This window comes from Rissa tridactyla, chromosome 22 (genome assembly GCF_028500815.1).
Source record: "Rissa tridactyla isolate bRisTri1 chromosome 22, bRisTri1.patW.cur.20221130, whole genome shotgun sequence".
Lineage (NCBI taxonomy): Eukaryota > Metazoa > Chordata > Aves > Charadriiformes > Laridae > Rissa > Rissa tridactyla.
The window spans coordinates 1491459-1515278 of NC_071487.1; the positions used below are offsets into that span (position 1 = coordinate 1491459).

At 47.4% G+C, this 23820-nt stretch overlaps 1 protein-coding gene across 6 annotated transcripts in view; it reads right to left on the minus strand.

Moving 5' to 3' along the window:
• Positions 1–1240: 1240 nt before the first annotated feature.
• Positions 1241–23820, minus strand: part of ELL (elongation factor for RNA polymerase II) — a 54921-nt gene continuing 32341 nt past the window's right edge. For 4 of the 6 annotated variants that reach the window (XM_054181670.1, XM_054181666.1, XM_054181668.1 and 1 more), the window contains 8 exons: positions 20755–21008; positions 17525–17649; positions 14050–14146; positions 10509–11010; positions 7400–7466; positions 5062–5233; positions 4097–4141; positions 1241–3100 (listed from right to left, as the gene is read on the minus strand). In XM_054181670.1, coding sequence (XP_054037645.1) covers positions 2996–3100; positions 4097–4141; positions 5062–5233; positions 7400–7466; positions 10509–11010; positions 14050–14146; positions 17525–17649; positions 20755–21008 — 1367 coding nt within the window. In that variant the 3' untranslated portion in view covers positions 1241–2995. Of the gene's footprint in view, positions 3101–4096; positions 4142–5061; positions 5234–6398; positions 6574–7399; positions 7467–10508; positions 11011–14049; positions 14147–17524; positions 17650–20754; positions 21009–23820 lie in introns of those variants that run through there. The other 2 variants (XR_008463292.1, XR_008463293.1) reach the window with 2 other exon arrangements.

Sequence of the window (23820 nt, forward strand, 5' to 3'; positions counted from 1 at the left end):
TACATCTTTGTATACAACTCTGTTTGCAAAAATATCTTATAGCAGATGTATAAAGATTGAGATCCATCTCTATCCCTCCCCCCAGCAACAACAACAACAAAAAAAAAACAACAAAAAAACAAAAAAAAAAACCCAACACACCCCAAAAAACCCAGTCAAAATATTAAGGATCAGAAGGAGAAGTGTTTCCACGGAGAATTTACTCATCCTGGGTTTGTAGCTGCTGCCAGCCGAGGTTCAGGCTCCTCGTGTGCCGCAGTCGGAGATGGAAGTCCCACCAAGGCCCGTGGAATTCCGCCTCGCCACGGAGAACACCAGAATCCGTACCTGCTGGCTGGCGCCGCCGCTCGCAGGTCTGGCATCAACCGGGTTTTTGCAGTGACAAATCTCACAGTGGGTCCCAGAAAACGCAGCATCCCGGTTCCTCCGGGCAGCCCGAGTCTCCCTCCCGCGTGCCCACGGCGCCGGTGAAATCCAGCTCGGTGTGAATCCACAGCCAGGCGAGGTCTGTTGGAATCGCAGCCTTAAGCGAGGCTTGAGCTCAGACATCGCCACCAGCCACCACCTGCTGCTTAAGGAACTCCTGCATCGACCAGGTGCCAGGCCCACACCGAGCGGGAGGAAAAAGTTTTCCAGGCAAAAGCTCCTCGCCTTGAACTCCTGTGTATTTTCCAGCTTTCCCTGAGGAGCAGGAGCGCCGGAGGCAGGCAGCGCTACACGAACGGGTGGTGCCCACAAGAGAAGCAGCTCCCTAACCTCCAGTGTCTTTCTCTGGAGAGGCAGAGATGGGACCCAAGCGCTCCCCGAGCTGCTCACCCTACGGACCGCCATGCTCCTCCGACATCAAATGGCTTCCCCTCCTCGCCTTCACCGCTCCGCTTCTCAGCGGGTTTGGCTCTTGCAGACCAGTAGGAAGCCATGGCTGGCCAGGGGCAGTCTGTGGGGCATGGCCGGAGGGCTGGGAACATGCAGCTGGGCCACCTCCCGTCAGCCGGGGGCTTTGGTTTGAAGAACGGGATGGCAAAGTCCTGGCGAGCGCCGGGCGTCTGCGGGCAACGCGGCAGGGAGAGACACTCAAGAGCATCGCGAGTGACAACGCAAGGCAGTGGCCCTGGCCAGACGACGCAGCAAAACCAATCTAGCCAGAATGGAATTATTATTTTTTTTTTCCTATTTTTTTTTCTTTTAAATACAGCAGATGGACCCACTTTTTTTTTTTTTGGGGGGGGGGGGGGGGGGGGGGGGGGGGGGGCGGGGATTAAAATACTCCTTGTTTAAGAACTGTTTTCCCTCCTTAACTCTGCCATTCCGCTCCTTCAAAGGGTGAAAGACTCTTCAGTGCAACCTCCAAGGGAAGGAGACGCCACAGGAAAGTAATCCTTTACTTTGAGATAAACGGAAGCGGGAAGAAGTCAAATCACACAGGCTGGCAGGATTAAAAGGGGACAGAAAGAAATAGCAGAGTTAAAGGACACCTTTGTGCTTTCTGGCGTGTTTCTCACACCCTGGCCATACTCTAAAAATGTTCCCTTCAAGTCCAAAAAAAAAAAAAAAAAAAACCACCAAACCACCACTAAAAAAAAAAAAAAAAACCACCAAAACAAAATCAGGAAGAAAGACTGGACCGAGGAGCTGGCTAGATAAAGCCCCGCACTGGAAGTGACCCGCCTGGGAAAACGCTACCTTACTTCTCTCACGCTTGGGCGCCTGCTCTGAGAAGGATTTTGCTGCTGCTGCTTCTTTGGAAAGACACAAAAAAAAAAAAAAAAGCCAACCAAAGAAAGCACGGCATCCCCCGCCCCCCCTAGCCCCCCCTCCTCTCCTCAGGGTCAAAACAGGTAATAAAAGAACTTCTCTGGGTACCTAGCCGATAAGCTTTAGTAACACTGCAGTTATAAGACAGGAAAGGTTCTGAAACACTTGGCCTAAAAGGAAAAGGGAGGCACAGTTTTAGAAAAAGATGCTCTTTTTCTTTTTTTTTTGCTTTCTCTTTTTTTTTTTTTTTGTACAAAAATAGACCAGTCTCATTAGCAATTAATAAAATTGGCTGCCTTGGTATAAAATTATAAAAGTCAAAGACAGACAGGTCTCGGTCTCCCCAGCGTTGGTCAGGGAAGGTTGATGCAGGCTGGGCTGCGGGCGCTGGAGCGGCCGCTGCAAACCTTTCTGCCTGCTGCTTCCCAACACACGAGCAGGTAAAGAAAAAATATACTGGGGGGTTTTTTTTGTTTGTTTGTTTGGGTTTGTTTTGTGGTTTTTTGTTTTGTTTTACGTAAAGGATCCACCTCTGCACTGCAGGAGGCACCCAGTGCAGATCCCCGGGCTGATCCTCATCCCCTCCTACTGCCACAACCACCTGGAGAGCGAGCACACACCGGAGATGACAAAAGCAGGAACAAACAACGAGAGCTCTGGGTACGTGGTGTATTTAACGCGGTGCCATGGAGAGCAGACAGCTTGCATATGAACAGTCGCAGGTGCCAGAGAAGGAGGTAACCTAGCAGCATTCCAGTTCCTCACCATTTGAAGGACAATTTGTAACCCAGCGGACCCGGGCCAGGGGTAATTACACTTCATGCCAAACTTTAATCCATTGAAACTACTGATTCTTAACCTTTGGGAGCTTCATTCACTTTAGGTAAATTTTCCCTTAAGTGTCAAATGCTGGCTTCAAATAAGCAGATTAATTTTTTCCTTTTTTTTTTTTCTCCTTTTTTTTTTTTTCTTTTTTTTTTTTCTTTTTTTTTTTTTTTTGTTTCATTTGTTACATTCCGACATTCAGAGAGGCTAAAACTCAAGAGGACCGCGCCGGGCTCTGGGCTTGCGACCCGACTCAGGCGCGGACATGACAGATCCGGCATCGTAAGTAATCCCCAAGTTCTTCAACCACGAGGAACTAACGCCCGTCTCTGAAAGGAATCTAGTTGTATAAAAGGGAACGTAACGTCCAGGTGACTTTTTTTTTTTTGCCCTACCCAGTCCGGATTAGTGCCAGCTAAAACTGCTGTTGGTCATACTCTGCTATCAGTTTTTTAATATGAGCCAGTTTGTTGTGGAGGTATTCGCAGCGGTTCTTCTCTTGGCTGTAATTGGGGTTAGTCTGTAAAGACAAAAAAACGAAAATGCAGTGATGGAAGGTAATTCCTCAGAACTCAGCGACGCCTACGCTGAACCCAGAGGTGGCGATCGGACCTCAGAGCGTAAATACACGACCAAGGAATGAAGCTTTTCTAGCCGGAGGAGCAGATGCCCATTTAAAATGGACCTATTCCAGTCAAACGAGGCAAAGAATAAAATCCCTTTTCGTGGACTCCCAGCTGCAGGAGCCTCAGCCCGCGGAAACGGGCGCACCGTGAGCGATGCGGAGCGGCTGGGACACAGGCCTGAGCTCCCAGCAAGTATCACCTGCCCCCTCCTTAGCACTGCGTTGTGCAAGCCTGGGAGCTGCCAAACAAAGACGAGCTTGCAACACAGAGAGAATCTCTTCAAAAGGCTCCTAAATCCCTCAGGGACAAGAGGGCTCAGGGACATATTTGTAGATTTAAAAAACAAACCCACCCGTAGCGTACGGATGCCCCAACCTGCCTCACCCAGCTAAACCATAAATCCCCCCAGTCAACAACTGCTGTTTTGCCTATACGTACAGAGACGTAAAGCATTCTGCGTGCCCCACGCTCCGAAGAGCCCCGCAGGGGACCACGCACCCAAGTGGCTCCCACTAGAGACTGCTCCCGAATCCCCCCCCCACATCCCAGAAGATCCCCAGACCCGGAGGATCCCGTTATCACTCGGCCCCTGCATCTGACACACAAACTGTTATTCCCTTGATGGGATAAAGGCGCTAATTTAACACATTTCATTGTTGCGTGCCACTAAGGCAGCTGAATGCTCCCCAGGACCCGAGGAGCAGCCTCAACTCTCCACAAAACCTCCTGGAATCAGGAAGGGATCATTTTTGGGACGAGCTCGAGCTGAACAAGGATCTGCTGTGCAGCCCCAGAGGCTGGGCTTTTCGCTTGGCAGGGGCCCATCTCTTTCAGTCACGCTGAGGGCACCACCCAAAAGCCTTTTTTTGAGGCTGACGATTTTTACTTACCTTTTTAATTTTCCGATATTCCTGTAAAATTTGATCATGGATGGTCTATAAAGGAAAAGATTATTATTATTTTCAAAAGAGCTGACAGTCCTGCAGCAGGCAAGCATTTACTGATGGCTCAATGTACAGATTTCCTCCAAATACCGACCAAAATCTACGCCCTCCATGACCTCCCCCCCCATGAGATTTGACAGCTACGACCAGCCTCACCGATCCGTTCCTCTACTGGTGCTGGCACCAGAAGCACTGGAAGGATCAGGCCCCGTTCCCCAGCCATGAGAAGTAGCTGCGACAGGCACCTGGGCTGGCAGGATCACTGACATTGCCTCCACACAGCTCAGACTAATTCTTTCCCCACAATATAAAAATAATTCAGTGAGGAATCACTGAATTTCTCCAAGAGCGGGGAAGGCTGTTTGAGGGAGGACGCAGTGCCGAGTACAATAGGTGCTCTGTAAAAATCTGTTTATTATACTCAGTGAGACTTACTTTCTCAAGATAATGAATAGTTAAAGCTCTTTTAAAAATCAGCCTGACGAGTCAAATAATGCTACATTATTAAGATCAAAGATTCCAGAGAAACAGATGACCCCGTCCTAACTCCCCTTCCAGCCCCGATACGCTGCCATATGTGCGAATATGAGTTTTCTGGCTGGGATACACTAATAGCTTCCAGCAGCTTTTGGCTAAAGACGCCAATTGTCTCACTGAGGCCTTTCCTTGTCAACAAGTCCCATGATGTGTGCTCCAGCTTGAAAACGAAAGAACACAGAGCTGTTTTAAGAACAGTCCACAAAGCTGTCAGCTGGGTGCACGTTCCGCATCCATCAGTGCTGGGCTCTGGGCAGTATGTTTTAGACACCGACCCTTCCCCACCAGCCCCGCGTACAGAGCAACTAAAACACCGAGTAGTAGCCTTGCTACTCGCAGAACTAGCTATTTAAAAGATATATTGCTGTTTCTACCTTATACTCTTCAGAGCCCTGCAAAAGTTGCTTCAGCTTGGCGTCTAACTGCGTAAACCGTCGAGTTATCCTCTCTATCCGGGCGTGCAAGTCTCTGTACTCGTTGTATTCTGCATTGAAGTCGTTTTTGTAACTCTGACGCTGCTCCGAAGAGGAAATGGCCGCGTATTTTCTGGAGGGAGAACAATTTAGTTAATCGGTTTAGTAAGTCTTCTCTCCAGAGAGCGGGAATACCGCAGTGCCAAACGCAGGATGACAAACCCACCAGGTGACTGCATGTGAAAACAAATACAGCCTCTTACGATTTGCGTTATAGTAGCGCAGAGGTAACTGTCAGGATTATTGCCTTGAGTTCCGCGTAAAACAAGACAGTGTTTGCTGCCAGAATTTCCTATCTGTGCCAGATAGTGCGGAACACGCAGGTACAGCAAAGCCTGGGAGCAGCTGAGGGTGTAGGAGGACGTTCAGATAGCGCTGCTACAGCTTTTCTAACTCCTGCTGTCCCGCAGAACATGGAGTTCTGCATCTGTGCCAGACCTTGGAACAGCAGGAATACGATGCTTCTAGTGTTAAGAGTTTTTAAAGAAACACCAAAAGCATTCAGCTATCGTTGCAAAATGCTCACAGTATGACTATGTGGCAAGCGCACGACAAGAAACCACATCGAATAGACTGAATATCTCTCCGCTACCTTCTGAAGATTCCCAGTGTGAACTGAACACAAGAGCTCACGCCTAACAGATGCGCCTTTGAGGCCCTTTGGAAGTTATTCAGCTCAACAAAAAGCCATTAAACCAGACATTTTGCAGAAAGCCCAGCAGCCAGTCCTCTCTGACGGTAAAACTCATCTCTTTGTAGGTGATGACCCTGATTTGTCACCTTAGTCTGTCTGCAGCAGTGCCGGCTCGGTGCACGAAGACGTATAAGCTAATGTCGGTATCAAATTAAGGGAAAACTTCCACCCTGTTAACCTAAACGCATGCTGGCCTTCAAGAACTGACTCCTTGCAAGGGGTTGGTCTAAATAAGCATTTGCACAGGACACGCTGCTCTGAGATAAGGAAGTTGTTCTCACTGGTATGAAACATGCATCCAAGAGCAAAACAGCAGCGATGGCTCTTATAATTTAAGGAGCTGTTGATCAAAACAGTCAGATCATAGAACGGTTTGGGCTGGAAGGGACATTACAGATCACCCAGTGCCACCCCCTGCCCTGGGCAGGGACACCTCCCACCAGCCCAGGTTGCTCCAAGCCCCGTCCAGCCTGGTCTCAGTCATGCCAAAAAGACCTGGTCATGCCAAAAGGTGAGACAACAGACCTTACAGGAGTTCACAAACCTTACAGGATTTCTTTGGAGACGGAGCGAGGAGCTGTAATGTCGTCCCTCTATAGGAGGGATCAGCACATCCATTGTAAGGATAAAACCACCCCAGCCATCCGCATTCTTCTGAATGTTAGAAATGCCAACTCGAAGCAGTTTGTGTGGTTCATACAGCCCAGCAAACCACGGTTCTGTAACCATACAAGAGCCCTATGCGTCCTCCAGTCAGCTCCAGAGACTGCTCCGGCAGAGCCAAGAGCGGATGCTTCCTCCTCCTCCATCCCTTCCCTCACAGCACAGCCACACTAGATCTGATGGCATTAAAAACCCTGGGCTGGGACGTGCCCGGGGAACACCACCCCCAGCTACGCTTCTCTATCACCCAGCTTTGTTTACAACAGGTTTGGCTTTATGCAGATTTTTGGCTTTATGCAGATTTTTGGCTTTCTGCACGGGGATTTTTGTGCTTCAGCAGACAAGTATATTGTTTAATTAACCTCAAGGGGATCTGATTAAAAAGTCAAGAGGTGAAACAACTCACATCCTAACCCAGGGGTTATAACCTCCCCATGAAGAATGTTTCACTGGTTTATGTAGATGATCTTGGCTCCGAACAGGGGAAGAATTAGCTAACCTCTCAAAATCCTTTCTTGCCCTGTCTTCCCTAACATTAAAGCAGATCACCACTTCCTCTCACAGTTTCCAACTGCAACATGGAGAAGTTTAATCCTTTCAAACCCCTCCGAGGTACGCAATGTTTCTTGAAGTAATTTAACAGTTGGTTTATAGGACAATAACCCTGAGCTGCACGAGGAGGTAAAGAACAGATCTGACACCAAGTTCAGTCTCAGGAACTATCCGCAAAGTTGGGTTCACTCCTTTTTTTTTTTTTTTAAAACCCACCTGACAAAGTTCTATCAAGTAACAATAAAAGTCCAACAAAAATCCCCAGTGCATTGCGGTTTTTAGCTTGAAACACGATCCCAAAGTGATGAAGCAACTGATAAATATACTTACAATAAATAATCTGGCATTTCTGAAGTTGATGTTGGTACACTAGAATTATTGCATGTTCCATTTAAACCTGAAAAAATAAAAACTTGTTTACAGACATTCTTAAACCTTAAAGCTCTATGCAATTAAACATCATAAACATCTGCAATATACAGCTTGTCGAATTCCAAGGGATTTCTGTTTTGCTTTGAACTGAGAGAGACAGAAGACCTACGATAACCACTCTATAATAAGGTGGTCGAAACTTGAAGGCTTCTCTAATATTTGTCCGTCAGCAAAACAGTATCAACATTAGCCAATCCACTGAGTAGCCAAAAACCTTAATTTCATTGGTTTATAAACACTGCCCACAGGGAGGATGACACGGCTATCACCGCTGCTGAAGCACAGAACAAATTTACGGGCCCAGACGAGCAGAGCAGAGCGCCGAGCGAGGTGCACAGTCTCTTCTCTACAGTACACGGATTCCTCCTGCTAATACTCCAGGTTCAGACTCCTACTATTAATACTCCAGACTCCTACAGGCTACAACAGAGAGGTTTATAAGGCATTCAGCTTTTTCCTCACATAGCCCTGCTGCCCCGCAGACAAACCACAGCGCGCTCTGCTCTAGGAAGCTGAAGGAACACGCGTGGAGGAAGGCTCAGCTAAGAACGTTTAAGAGTCTAAGCGAAGGGAACCAAGACCTCAGGAGAAACGGGATTCTGAACGTGAGCCTGAGCCAGACCCCATCCTCGACCTAACTCAAGCACCACATTATTAGTTTGGCTGGAGAAAGCAGTTGGATACAGGTTTGAAAAAGGGATATTTCTCATAAACTGTGTATTATACTGAAAGCCCTAATCAGAAAGTCAACTGCACCCATGAGGAGGCAGCAAAATAAGAGGCAAGTGGAGAAGGCTGCAAAGGATTGAAATCAACCGCTTTGCAAAAGTCGTCTTTCCTCTTCTTTCCAAGTGTGTTACTTGGAGCAAGCAGCACCTGGGTTGCGCAGCTTCCCCAGGACAGGTACGTGGGAGCCCCACGCCTCGCCCATCCCCACACCGCGGCTTTACAACCCTCACCCCGGACTAACCGCACGCAGCACGAGATGCCCAAGTAATAAACACAGGCATGTAAAAACAGGAACCTAATTCTGTCTTTTAAAAAGTAGTTTTTTCTCTGAACCTCCACAGAAAGGTTTTCCTGAGCAGAAGGGAAGAATGGCAGAAAACCCGTGTCGTTCTGAAGACCCCAGCCTCAATTCCTGCTGCAGATGTCTGCAGCCAGTTCTGCTCTCCTCCTCACCTGGCCACCAGCGCCAAGGATGCCGAGTGTGGGTAAGGAAGATCGAGCGTGGGTAAGGAAGATCGTGGAGGAGAAAGGCAAGAAAATAAAGTTTATTTTGCCTGTGAGTGCCACCTACTGACTGCTGAAAGGACCCCAAAGGTCCCTCTGGAACAAATCTCCCAAGAGAAACTCTGCTTCCCTGCAGTCCCCGGACCGAGGGGGCCTTTGGGAGGGCTGCCGGCCATCGGCTGCAGGCCAGAGGGGCAGGATGAGGCCCACGCTGTCCGCATGAAGCAAGGCACAGAAGGAAAAAGATCCCAAATTCAGATGCAAACTGGCTGTACGGAATCCAAGCAGCCACTGACCACATCCTGTTTATGATTACTCCCAAGCCCAACTCGGATTCGTTACCTCGCATACATCAGCGGTGCAGCAGGAACAAAACCCGACTCCTACTAATTAACAAAGAGCCAGTCATTAAACTGTTTTGAAAGCAGAGCAGAAAAGGTGATAAAAGGTCAGCAACTTCATGAAGAAAGAATTCAGGGTATTTTGGTATTTATAAGAACCACTGACAAAAACTTACATCTAGAGAAAGAACGTGTCTATATCTATCCGCTGCCATTCGAGACAGATGGGGAAGAATAACAACAGTCACAGAAAGAACTACAATAGTTAAGATCAAAGTAGAAGTAGTATCTGAAGAGCGTGGTTCTGCAGTGCCACACAGTGAGCAGAACTATGGACTGCCCTCAAAAATCACTGCTAGCCATCAAAATGCATTTCATCGGTGTTACAAAGACTGTGCAGAAGGTGAGAACTTGCATCATGTTAACCTCAATGCCCCGTGAATTCTCAGGAATTCAACAAATCCCTTTCCAGGAATTCAACCTATCAGTTTTTTGCGTTACTGTCCCTTTTGAGCCTAAAGTGGGTGATTTTCATGCACCCAGCATGAAGAGGAACTTAAGTGTCAGAACGTAGTAACGGGGCAAAGGAACACAAGAGGGATCCAAGAAGAGATGCAGCAGCAGCTCAGGGCTGCAGCACCCCCAGGGGCTGCAGGGGATGCCCAGCGCTGCCCAGCGCTTGTAAGAAAGTCTAACGAGACCGCAGAAACGAGGAAAGCTGCAGGCCTGGCAAGGGGACGGATGGGATTAATCCACACGTATTCTCCGCCCTAACTCCTCAGAGTACGTAGAACTGACTTGGAAACACACCGGTTTGATGGAAAACATTTTCATCACATCTCCGTGGGTAACATTCACTGTCGTGTTAACCCCGAATAAAGAAATTCGGAGTAACAGAGGGATACAACAAGGAAGCTCTTTCAGCCTGACAGAGCTGGTTGTACACGGCTCTAACCACATTTATCACAAGACTTATCTGCCATTTCTTTTGTATCCAATATTAAAAGCTTTTGTGACTAACTTTTCATTACCGAGTTAAAAATCAATACAACAGCCATCACAATCCCAAACCCGCGCAGAAGAGCCATAAGTAATCAAGCAGCACTGCTTCTCCCAACACATCTTGATGTCTGCCTTTCATCCCCGTATATTAATACGACTTTTAATTTAACAAGGAGAAACATGACACGCTCTGAGGCAGTTCCAAGCAGCATGAAAGGTTAAACAGGAAAAACCTGATATCCTCTTTTGAGAGGAAGCACATTTGTTGATTTGTAGGTAGGGAGAGCGATATTATTTCGTTAACCGCAGAGCCGCGGCAAGCGGACACGCCATCTCTTTCCTCAAATGGATTTAGAGCAGAAATCATACGCAGCCGACACCAACATTACCTTAGCACAAGGCGTAAGGAGGACGTCGGGGACCATACGTACCTGTGACCTGTTCCTGGGGAACACTAACTAAGTCAGCATTTTTTATTACTTCACAGTCCTGCTTCTCCTCTTTGCATTTCTCTTCATTTTTCTTCTCTTTTCTCTCCTTTTCCTTGTCTTTGTGCTTTTTGGATTTTTTCTTGGTTTTTACATACGAGCTGCAATTGTGCTTGCTCGTTTGGGGACAGTCTGTCGGCAAAGGATGAGTCAGTCTGTCAGCCGTCTCCGGGTTCTCACAGTCTCTGCCGTTGTGAGTCAGGTCGTTGCTGACATCCGAAAGGGGATCGTGAGGCCTGGGCAGCTCCAGCACCGGGAGGCTGGAGCTGGAGCTCACCGACTCCGGGAGAGCCGGCGGCAGGGCAGGGGCTGGGGTCGGGGCGTCCTTCCCGTTGGAGGAATTCAATTTCCCGTTGAAAGTGGGCTGAGTTCTGTGAGCCAAATGCGAGATCCTGGGCTTTTTGTTGGCCAGGGGATCGATAAACTCCAGGGGTTGGGATCGTTTCTAGGGAGGAAAAAGGAAAAAAAAAAATAATCTTGAAGTCTTTGAGGCCAGAATTTTGGCTGCTGTTACCACTAGGTGGTGGTGCAATACCAGAAAACAAGAGAATATCCCCAGAAAAAGAGCTCTGCTGTCACTGAGAGCTGCCAGCAAGCGTCCCAGCTCAGAGGCTGGTCCTGGGCACAGGCTCCAGGACCGCCAGGTCCTACAGAAGCTGATCCATCCCAAGCCCCATCCTGACAATCCCGACAGCTCTGGAGCCCACGGCTCAGTGGGAGAGCTTGGAGAAACCCACCATCACATCAGCAATTATTGATCTCCTGCACCATCCATACCATGGCCACGCAACCCAGCCTGCTCTCGGCGCATCTTAATCCAAATCCAGCCCTCTAGAAATAAAAGCCTGTCCTTCCCCCCGTCCCAGTCACACCGCAGAGAGCGGGAACCACCATTAAAAACATCTGACACCTCTTCTGGCGGTGGCATGACATTTAGAGCACCTCAAAGTCCCTGCGAACGAAAGACGTGCTCAGATCTCTGGAGCAGGGAGGGATTCACAAGTTCTGCATTTTATTCCCTACCGATTTTACCAATGCTGCGGTCAGCAGCTTCACCCTCGCAATACCTCCCCTTCCTCTTCTCGAGAAAGAGGCATTTCCCGGAAGAGGTGACAAAGTGTCAACTGCCAAGTTCTCAGAATTTAAGGTGAAACAGGACATTTGCAGCAGTTTTAAAAGCCACGTCCCATGGGCCAACATAACCTGAGTATCCCTTTTTTTAAATAAGGAGCGATGGTTCCCAAGTGTCCCCAACCAGCCCTACCTGGGCAGTGTCAGGCAGGGCGCAGAGAAGCTCCGTGTGCCCACACCTCCCAGTACGCAGCTGCCCCCAGGCTGGGGGTTGGCCTGGGGAAGCCGCAGCCTGGAAGAACCCATCCGTCAGGCAGCAGAAGGAAGAGCTCAACGCAGAGCCACAACTATGGCTGTCGGGCTCAGTCCAGCCCCAAATTACCTTGGAGAGCCATCAGCGCAGCGGCGTGCGCCTGCCTGGGCCGCAGAAACGCAGGAGGAAAGATTATTTAGTGCCCAGAGGAAAACAAGCGATAGTTCTGGTTATTTCTTTTGGATATTTTATTGTTTTCTTTATGTCTCAGGCAGGACTGCAATGTGTTTGCAAACGGAAATTTTGTTCCGTCGCAGAAAGGCAGCTGCTTTGTCACGGAGCCACCAATTCACTCCTTTTCCCCGAGTTGTTATTTCTCTTTGCTAATGCCAGGGGTCTCAAGGACACCGCTCGGTGGCAGGAATCCCTCCCACCTGCCAAGGTAATTAGGAAGAGGAGCTGCTCCCGCTGCCACAGAGCTCAAGGGGCAAGGCCAGCACGTCCAACCGGCTTTGCAACATCCCAGCAGAACCCGCGCAGTGTCCATCTCCCCAGAGGAGGGGCCGCTCTAACTACAGGTCTCAGAACAGGCGACATTTTTAAAGACTGCCACCTTTTACTCTCCTTTCTCTAAAGCCACCACACACCAGCTTCACCGACCCTACCTCTTTGGTTCGAGGTGCTCCACGCACGCGATACCTGCTCTGCCACGCTTCCTTGGAATTACCAGACCGAGCTTTTCCTTCGCCTTCGTTCCACAACTGAACTTTCCCAAGATATTTTGCATTCCAGACTACCAAATCCCAGTCCTCTGCTGGGGCTGCAACCATTAGCAGGCATCCCTTCTCTAAATAGAAACTACAGCTACAGAATATCAAAAAAAAATGACTGCTTACAAGAAAAAGCCGTCTGTGGTTTGCTGTCTGACACTGGCCATGTTAGAAGCACCGCTGGCAACACTTACATTCTGTGTTTGGTTGCCCCTATTTCACCAGCACTTTCTAGATCCAAACCAACCAACCACCCAAAGTTTTGACTGGGTCATCTCAAGAAACCAGAAACACCCCCTACAGACCTTTGTGTCTTTCAGAATACGCACAGCCAGAAGCAAGATGAGTTTTCAACCTACATTTTTTTCAGACTCAGGTTAAGAAAAACACAAGACCAGCCTCTTAAGAGCATCGTGTCTTTCCAAGCAAACTCCAACCAAGGGGATCATTCTTTATTCACCAGGAACGTGCCCACAGCAGAGCAGGAGAGGATTTGGAATTTAGCTACCTGGCAAACAAGTTGCACAGTTCTTGTTCTCAATAAAGCACTGCCTCCCTCTCACTGCCAGAAAGCACATAATTTCTTTACCTGCTAATATTCTTTGCCACTAATCCTCAGTGCGTCTGTCCAGACAAGTAGGCATTACACATTCCATTGGCAGGAGGAGAATAAATACTCAACTTGTCTGGGCTGACCCACAGCTGAGAAGGGAAGCCGGGATTTCACAATGCTTGCAAGAAATGCCTGCGCTAAGAGATACTGGGAAGAGCGGGGACAAGCTCTGCTTAACACACAAGCAAATGCAGCTCCTTCACAGTTTATTATCATGGGAAAAAAAAAAACAGTCAAAATGTACTTTTCACAGCTCCATGCGCTGGCATCTCAACAAATCAAAGAGCAGACCAACCTGCCCCTGATCTGTCACGGCCATTAGGTTGCAAAAGGTCAAGGTTTTTAATAACTCAACTGTGTTTGGGAGCTACTTATTACTGCTTCGTTCCAGTCAATTATCAGTAATGAGTAAAACACAAGCTCATTCTCCCAGGAACTCCAAGAGGGATGTAGGCACTGGGAAAAAAATGTGGCCCTTAAACCTAAACCTAAGACACACTCTCAGGGATGCTCCCCATAGGCTGTCACAGAACCACATCCAGAGGAGAAACAGATGCTGAGGAAGCCCAGAATTAGACTCTAACTCAATAAAATAAAAAAAAAACAAAACACCACCAACCCAACAACCTATTGACCTACCAGCCTCCAGCAGCAGGTGATTACAGGGTGCAGACAGGCTGAGCAGCTCAGCCGGGACCTACATCCAGCACCCAGCTCCACCGAGAGCAGAGGGAGCCAGCGGCTTGCTCTGGGCACCCCTGGAGAGGGAGCACCTACCTGAGGAGGAGAGCTGGAGTTCACGTTGTCTTTCGGTGGACTCAGGGAAGGCGCTTCTCCTTGAAAACCGCTGCTATTCTGTGGCTGACAGAGTTTCCTGAAAAACAGAATTTAGGGCCGTTCAAATCCCGCGCTTGAGAAGCCAACAGAGGGCATTTCTGCCTGCAGAGCAACGAGCCTTTCTGCAGGCTCAAATTCTCACTGCTTGAAGATGCCACGAAAGCAGCTCGTTCAAGCACTTACAGTTTCAGTCGCGGACAAAATCTAGGAAGAAGAAACTACTACAAGGTAATATCAGTCTACAACATATGGTAATTGCCTATCTCTTTCTTGCCTTCCCGTGATTTTTGTAATTCTCTGTGAACGGAGGTAACAGCCTGGCCTGCTGCTGCCGTGGCAGGGAGGGAGGAGGCAGGCAGAGCTGTCAGACACACGAGAGGATTCCCTACCGAGGATGGAGCTTATTTCCTGACAGTTTTATCTCTTTTCCCTTGAACCGGTGACATAAATATTACAACAAATGAATTGTGACCTTAGAAAAATGATCCTTATACAGATCAGTAAAAACTGACATTGAGCTTTAAAGCGCACAGGAGATACCTATTCTTGCTACCGATTGAAGTGCAGCTCAATAACCAAGACAGTATTTAAACTAATTTCCACTGAGTTTGTCTCACCCAGTTAAAATTGTCTTCACAAGAAAATTCAGAAAGCGAGCACGCTCTGAAAAGCGGTCAAAACTCAAGTTCAGGTACTGGAGAGTAAGTTCTCCCCCTCATTAGCACCGTTAAAACAACATTTTACGGGAACAGCAGTCCTCTTTCAGAAGCAAGTCCCTCTGGGTCCATGAAAAGCAGGATTATAACAGGAACTGTTATGGTATTATTGGTCCACCAGGATGTACATTTAGGGCTTCAAAATAATACTTTTAAGTTGCATCATGCAAAATAGCGCTACTCTGGTCTGTATTTACGGTATTCGACAAACAACAGAAATCTCTTGTCGCAAAAGAAGTACAATGCGAGTCATTCTGATCACGTCAGGGCGTTAATTCTCATTCACGCTGGGGATCTCCACTCCCCAGAGCCCACGGGGCTCTCTCCGTCTCCGAGTGAAGTTTCCCAGCTTTGCCCTACTCTCCTGCCACCAGCCGGATCGCCCCTGCACTAATCACCCAGGAAAAACCACGGTTGCATCAAGCTGCAGCTGTCAAGCTGGAAAAAAAGATTTCAAGGTTAAAGGTTTTAATAAACTAGCTCTGCAGTCATTTTGTCACCAGCTGTACAGCCTGAAAAACCAACCTCTAAGTTCTTCCACAGGAGACTATCATCAGCTTTGAAGCGCACACACATTTTCCAAACGTTGGGAAGATTATTTCAGAGAGAGCGCCCATGACTTTTCCAAAATTCTCTTTTAACCTGAGCTCGAACCCTCGGCCGTATCGCAGCAACATTCAGACGCCTGCAGCTTCACCGCCGTTCTGGCTTCAGCTGCCGCTTTGTTTAATTTTATTTAGAACAATCTCAACAGCCACCCATCAACTCAAGAAAAGTGCTCGGAGACTGAAAACAGGAAGGGGAGCAGCGATATTCCATAAACGCCGCAGTGAAAGTAGCTTTTTGGATGCCGTTTGACTAGACCGAGCAACCTTGCCACATCTCCTAACGCGTTAATTAGGGATTTAAAATGAGTGAATGAAAGACGACGACTTTCAATTCAGCGGCTCTTGCAACAGCAGAAAAACATTTCACTACAATGGTGGAAGGAGGATGGAAAACACAAACAACAGGAGGCAAAAGGGGCTAGTCTAACACCGGCATCGTTAGATACAGTTTCAATATTTGCAGATGCGCTAATTATTGCGGCCGATGCACCAGCGAGTGGCAACCAGACTGGTAAACCAGGAGGACACTGAACAATTGGCTGGATGTGGGCAACCAGGCGACCACCGCAGCAGCTACGTGAAGTCCGACCTCTGGTGCCTGTGCCCTTTTTCTGAATGTTTTTCTACTGTCTTGCCCCCTACATGTTTTTTCCATTTTGCAGCCTCGTTACCTGCATTGGCTGAGCGGGTCTTTGTTTGTACAGTTGAATACATCCTTTCCAAGCTCTATTTTTAGACCTTCGCATAACTGAATGCCACAATTCTAGAAAAAGCGGTAAACATTGCTTTCTGCAGGGAGAAATTAACTTTTTTGAAAGCCATAAAGACTGCATGGCAGTTGTATTTTTCCATTTAATTATCATTCAACATCAAGGCCATTTAAACCAGTTTGATTTCTCTTCAGCATGCCAAAGCACTTTAAGTTTCTGTTGGTTTAACAAAGTCTCATCTCCAAGCCAACCGTGCTTTCAAATCATGGAAACTGTTCAAACAGAGCACGGTCTACTTAATTTTAACCAAAAGCGCCACGAAATAAATCTCAAAAACAACTTGAGGAAAATCTCTTATCTGCATTACAAAATCTGTACCAAGTCAGTACAGACACACTGAAAACCCAGAGAGGGAAACAAACGCTCAGAGCAGGATTTTCCTCTAGAAACCTGGGAGATACGGCCTCTTTCCCTGCCGCCTGCCAGCCAAGAGCTCCCGAGCTTGGGAGGAAAAATTATCTGTAAAGGGGAGGAAGAAAAAAAAAAAAAAAAAAAAAAAAAAAAAAAAATCTTTCGGAACTGATGAGACCAAGCCATCATCTCAACTAACTCCACTACGGGCTATTTTCAGGAAGGAACATGAGGACAGGTATCCCTTGGACAGCGAGGATTACGCTGTACAGGCAGAACCACACGTGTTTTAGGGGACTTATCTCTACAGAACTGCCTCGTGCTTTTTCACGCATCCTTTCCTCCAATCCTGCAGGGCGACCGCGACACTAACAGAATTTGCAAGACAAGAAAAACCCAGTAAACAAACATCCAGGTAGCACTGCAGAAACGAAGAAGCAAAGTCTCCAAAGCAAACGGCTCAAGAGGAACGGGGACATCCAGAGGCACAGGGCACAGAAGCGGCTCTGCAGGACAGCCTGGGGACGTGGTAATTCTCTCCCTGCCGTGAACAAACACGGCAGTCTGCACAGGAAGCCGTGTACAAGGAGATATGGAAAAAGGAAAGGAGAGTTTCAATGGAGAGTTGAGCCAGACACATTTGCCTTAATCCATTCATCTCCCAGGATTTTAAACCACCATTAACTTTTTAACTGTAACAGCTTCTGTTCCCCATCCAGGTTTTCCCCCGGCTTTTAGTATAATGATTTAAAGGCAGCCCAGGACCATCTGAAGAGCGCGTCCACTTTGGCATTCAAGTTTAGTAACTTCTACAGCTGCCTGGATGAGAAACAGATTTACTTTATGTTAAAATAAGTCAAACGCTCAACTTACCGTTGTTCTACTGACTTGTTACCCCGATCTATAGCTACTGACCTGGCCCAGTATTTTCAAGCTCCGGCCGACATTACAGAGAAGATGGGATAATTACCGAACAAGTATCCTCTTCAGCAACTGCTGATCTCCTTCTGAGTAGCCAGGCCAGTCCTTCTGCACTTCTTTGTACACGCAATCCTTCAGCGTGAAAGTGCTGTCCTTGGCACTCAAATTTGCCACCTGAAATAAAAGTATTTTGCAAAAAAAAAAAAAAACAAAACCAAAAACAAAACACCTGTTAGGGTTTAATTTTCTCACTCACTCTAAGAAAAGAGATCTAAGATGCAGGCAAAACTCTCAGACGACTTAGCAGCAGTTGGTAGTGTCAGAGAACAAGCAGAGACTTTATACTTCATTTCCTAATTATTTAGGTTATTTAATCAAAGTGTGCCTTTCCTTTTGCCTTATCATTGCACCAGTTTATTACGAGTTTCCAAAGTATATCAAATTTACTGGGAAACAAGTCATATCTGAGCAGATTGTGCAGCTTGGACAGTCTGGAGCGGCACACCACCAGCTTATGGAAATGCCTGGAAACGACCCCTCGTTGGAAGGGGCAGTTCACTTATCACGCCTGCCCGATGGCCAAAGCGGAGCAGTTCATCAGCTGATAGAGGGACTCCTGCGGCGATAGCTTAGTTAACTCTTGCCAAAGATAATTCCTCATGAATAAGCCACTACAAGAGGGGACAGAAAGCCACTTTCCCAAGGAGCAGCGAAGGGAACGCCTTGCAGATACACCGCACTGTGGAGCTGGCAGATTACAGCGCGCGCTTCTGCGCATCGGGGAAATCTGCTGGATTTCACAGAGAACTTTTCCGAGGAATACTTCAGGGCAAGAACAAAACCTGTGATCACCAGCTTATAGCCCAGGGGTTTGCAATAAAGCGTTGCACCTAAATCGTGCGCTGCAGGTCGCTCGGGACACTTGGGTGAGCAGCTTTGTGACATTTTATCCGATTCTATCCTGTGTAGTTTCCCCACAAAACTCTGCCTGGTGCCTACACGGATAGGAAACACCGCTGGAAGCGGCAGAATCGTATTAGAATGGAAACAACTTGTTGAAAGTTTTCCCACTTTAATCAGTCTTTCCACAGCCCGACTGAAAGTTTAACTTCTTGCTGCTGCTTGCAGATCCGAAAAATACAATGTTAGCACAAACCAAGAAGCCCCCAGTTAAGTTTTCACAGGTCCTATACTATCTTGGTGAGCCCTTCTTCGGGGAGCGTAAAGCACTGCAAGTTAGAAAGAAAACACAGCCTTAAATTCGTCTTTATAAAAGGGATGGGGAGGCAGAGGTGCCAAATGCTGTGCCCACAGCCGGGCTGATCAACAGGCAAAGCCAGGAGCCGCGTCCCAAATTCACTGCTTTGGCCACTCCGTTTGACGAGTGCATTACACTGGAAACTGGAAGATGCTTTTATTCAGGCAGCAGAGATTTTGCGCATCTGTTTAGGGATTAGTGTCCTCCATCACTCGCTCCGTTCAGGCAGAAGAGCCTCAGGACAGCAAGTGAAGGAGCGGGAAGTCTAACTGAAGATGCTGTTAATTCTTCTGCTTTTGCTTTAGGGAGACTATGACCTAGTATTAAAAATCTACGAATTTAAAAGCAAAAAAAGCTGCAGAACTAACCCAGCAAGGCTGTCCTGATAACCAAAAAAATAAAAAGCAGAGTTATCAGTTTACATGACAAACGCTTTGTTTTTCCTTTCAGTTCTGTCAGCTTTCCAAAGTCCTGAGCCAAAACACAAGTAGAATTTGAGCTGCGTTTTACATTTAGATATCCCAGTAAACATGCCCAAGAGACAAAAGCAAAGCCAGGTTCTTTTTCAAAAAAAAAAAAAAAAAAAAAAAAAAAAAAAAAGAAAAAACCCCAAACAAAAAACCCTCCGAGAATGTCTCCAGTTACTGCCTCTTTCTACAGCAGGAGACATGCCGCCCGGCAAGGCTTGGAGCCCAGGCAGGAGAACAGCTCGGATTTTCTCTGCGCGGAGGCGGAGAGCTGCTCCCTCCGTGTTTTGCTGGCGTGGGACTCTGCAAGCTCCACCCCGGCTCTCCCAAAAATAGAAACCTTGCAAAATGAGGCAAAAAGGCCAGCAGGAACACAGAGTCCTGCGAGAGATGCAGGAGCACAATGAAACCCACACCTAGACGTATTTAGACACGTAGCTTTAACGCAGCCTGTAATTTTTAGCTTATCTGTGTCTCCTTGTGGACGGGAGCCCTGGCAGTGCTGAGAGGAGATTAACTTTACGAGCAATATATTTACAGCCAAATCAGCATTTGGCCCAATCAGGCCGACGCTGCCGACACTACCACTTGCCTGCCAGGGGTTTGTGAGAGCATCAATAAAAGGTGATTATCAGAAACGGCATTTCTAGTATTAAGGCTATTTATAGCCTTCAAAAGGGTGCTCAAAAGAATTCTAGCACCGCTGGAAAATTAAGGGCTACGGGATTAAAATCTAAGGAAGGAGCAAGTTGTGCCAGCAATAACTCCATTTTCAGTAAGACCTGCCCTGTGCCCTTGGACAAATTAACTCCTCACTGTCTCAATTCTTTTAGGCCATGGAAAGGAGAAAAAAAAATAATCCAATACAGAAGAGGGCAGCTGCAGCGCTTAAATAAACACCCATGATGTGCTTTGCACTGCGAAAGCAATAAAGGTATTTACTGCAATTCCTAAAATGGCACCTTCAACATGGCTCGAAGTGTAAAGAACTGATTCAGCTCGGAGACAGCTTTCACACCTGACGTACAAATAATACGCTTCGCGAGGAGCTGCATGATCTTCACACTCAACAGCTGCACTAAGCAGGAAAGGCATGGGGCTGAGCAACAGAGGAAAGCTTACTGGAGAGGGACGTATTTTTCCTTCATCTAGGAAACGTTACATGTGTGAATACAAAACATGTTCCTTTACGTCCACATTAATAAAAATATATAGATTTACAGGTGATAACAATTCAAACAGCCGTAGATGCTCTGTTAGGTAATTCTCCCCACGGCCAACCAAAATGTTCCTCTTACAGGGACCGATCTGGTGAACCGAAGTCATACAGCTTGGCTGCAGACACCTGAACCGAGGCCTATACACCAGAGGTTTCTGCTGTCTCCAGCAAAACAGCGCTGTGAATGGTGACCTCCTGTCGGACACGGCCTTTAGAGAAAGGGTCAGCTGCAGCTCTGCGGTACCCGGGTTACACTCAGACCGATACAGCAGGCACTACCCTTCGGAGAAGACATTTCCCTTTACCTAAACCGTTGCCCTCATCAGAGTACAAACCTGTTGCAGAAGGTTGTCCAGCAAATCCTTGTCCTGCTGAGAAAGTCCATCCTTCTGCAATCTGAGAATTAGTTCAGGTTTCTTATAAGGCTTTAGTGCCAGTAAGTGCACAACCCTGTCTTTGAAGGGTCTCTGAGAAATCGCACTATTGCCTCTCTTTATTGCACTGGCAAGGTTGACTGGCGTTGGACGCTTCCTGGAGGGAACAGCATCGGAAGCTCCTGGTGCAGGTTTACGCACCTGAACCTTTTTGCCTAAAATGAGATGAGAATAGTGAACTGCAGCAGTCACCTTGCAAAGGCCAGGGGTCTGTCAACATGTATGTGGAGCTCATTCCACCAGCTGAAGTGCCAGAAGATGACAATGAAGGACACACACAAGCAGCACACCCCATCCGTTCCGATACGCTGCCCGAACGAGTATCCCATGAGTTTTATGATTCATGACAAGCTTGTAACAAGTAAACAGCAACACCAAGCTCTGGAAACCTGAGTATTATTGGCCACAAGCGTACATAAAGCTCTCTTTGTTTGCCAGCTTTTCATTTATCCCAAGTGCATGGATCCCCACGGCTAATCTAACCATTTTTTCCCCTCCCTATGAGAAGAAAATTCTGCATTATTATGTAGAAGAGTCAAAATATGGAGTGGAAAGACCAGAACTGGTCAACGAGCGGCTCCCTGCTGCTGATCTCAGCAAAAACGCTACTCCAGCAGATGTTTCTGCTTTTAGAACAATAGGAACTTTATGGGGCTGGGTCCACCTCCCTTCCCCCCGCCAAACGCAGCCACATGAATGGGGTCTAACACGGATCCATCAGCCTATTCATTAGCGTGCTGCCTATTCTCACCCAATAACCCCTTCTGCATTGCAATAACTGCTTCACCCTCCAATTACATTTACGTAGACGTGAGAACATAAAACCGTCTCAAAAGTTCATCTCAAGCCCCCAGAAGCAGCTTCCTCAACTCCATGGCAAGTGCGGTTCTTGGTGTCTGACAGCATTATACAAGAATTCATTTTTCCCATTCCTGCTGGGGAACAGCTTTAACTGGAGCCCTCATGCAAGTCCCACATCACTTACTAAAGTGCAAATCAAAGAATTTTACTGTTTTGAATACAGATGCAGGTCACAGCGGCAGGTTCCTGCTACCAAAGGTGAAACCAGCCAATTGAAAAAAGAACATTTGTAGGTTCCAGGGTCTAATACAGGGAGATGCAACCAAGAAAGTGACCTTCGCCGGGACAAACAACATCCAGCATTTTCTGCAAGAATTCTGGGGGTTTATTTCAGCATGGCAATTCTCCACTGCTAGGAAGCAATGTTTTCAACTGAGTCATCTGAAGATACTGGTGATTGTCTGCAGTGTTTGTTTTACTGAAATGTAGATTGCATAACTGAGTCCCCATTTCCTGGCTTTTTATTACGCACCACGCTGATGCAAGTGAGCACGACCCATCGTCGGCAGGGCTGAGTTAAGACAAGAGGGAGAAAAACAACATTTCACACGTTAAACATCCCAAAATTCAGAGGTCAACTGGACTTCATTTCCAGAAAGGGGACAAGAGAAGATTCGTCAGCTTTCTAGAACTCCCTTAACTCCTGCCAGGTCATGAACAGCAAAAACACACTGGGACATTTCCACTTAAGGCTGGAGCCAAAATGCGCAAAGATAGAAAAAGAGTGAACTAAGTTAAGCCAGAACGTGAAGTCTTTTAAAATATTTATACATGTGCTTATATATAGGTGTATACACACACACGTATTTAGTGTGTATATAAGCACACGCATCCCCCTTACAGACATATCAGCTATCTATTTACATATATGTGTAAATATATGCGCATTAGTGTTAGTGCACATCTATACTGTTCTGTGGATCTCCAATTTCAACATTTCATACAAATTCTTCCCCATCTGCCTGGAATGACCCCACTGATGCTTAAGCGCTGAGCCCCCATGTTCTCATGGAAACGTGAGCGCCAGCCCCGGCCCCCAGCCCAGCCTGGTGCTGCGACGCCAAAGCCCTGCGTATCCCACTGTCCTTGCCCAGGCTCTTCCTTCTTGGATCGGTGCTTTCCTCTTGTCTTAAACCCTGACATCCTACATAGGCAGCCTGCACTCCACTCCCCTGCTTTTGACATGGTGGTGCCTCCATTTCACAGCGGTAAATGTTTTAGCAAGAGTATTTCTAAATCAGAAGTTTTGTTCTATCTTTCCGGGAAGCAATTTGCTTTGAGAATCTTCTCCCTCGCAAGCCTAACAACTTCATCCACTTACTGTAATGTTCTCAAATATAAGCTAAACAAAATAATCTTCTAGTCTACAGGAAATCAATGCATTTCCTTCCTGATAACTATCTTATTTCTCAGCTTCGAGCACTTGGCTGATAAAACAATGAGTCAGGGTCAGTTCTACATTTTGCAACTCACCATTCTCATCACAGACATCCTCTGAGAAGAGACTGGCTACAGATCACGTGGGCTGCAGAAAAAACAGCAGCTCAAAAAAAAAAACCCAACACCCAAACCCAAACAAAGCCTAAACCTCTGCTTTCTGGTTAATATTTGTGCCCAGAGTTTGCGAGCAGATGAGGTTAAGCAGGGAGCTGAGCCCAAGGCAGGGTCTCTGCAGGCTCCTTCTGGAGCCCACTGATACTTGCCACGGTTTTGTTTCCTCTCCTAAGATTGTCCTTCCTCTGTCACAACAAGGTGCTTTGTTTAAGGCTGCAGTCAGCATCACCACTTTCGTCTCTGTGTTTATTAGCACCAGCGCTCTGCTATCTGCACCCTCCCGGCTGCACGTTACGGTCTCAGGTGCAGGCACACACCAGATGTGTGACAACAGCGGTGGAGCGTTTCAGCTGACTTTGCGAGGAGCACAGCCACTTCGGAGGGACCAGCAGTGCGCTCGCAGCATCACCGCCTGACAAACACGAAATAACGCCAGAGTGACGTGACTGCACCCAGACAACCCTCAAAGGCCACGCAAACACCACCACACGTGTTCCAGGGCGAAGATGGGAGCCATGAAGAAGCCACAACACAAGGAGAACAGCACCCTAA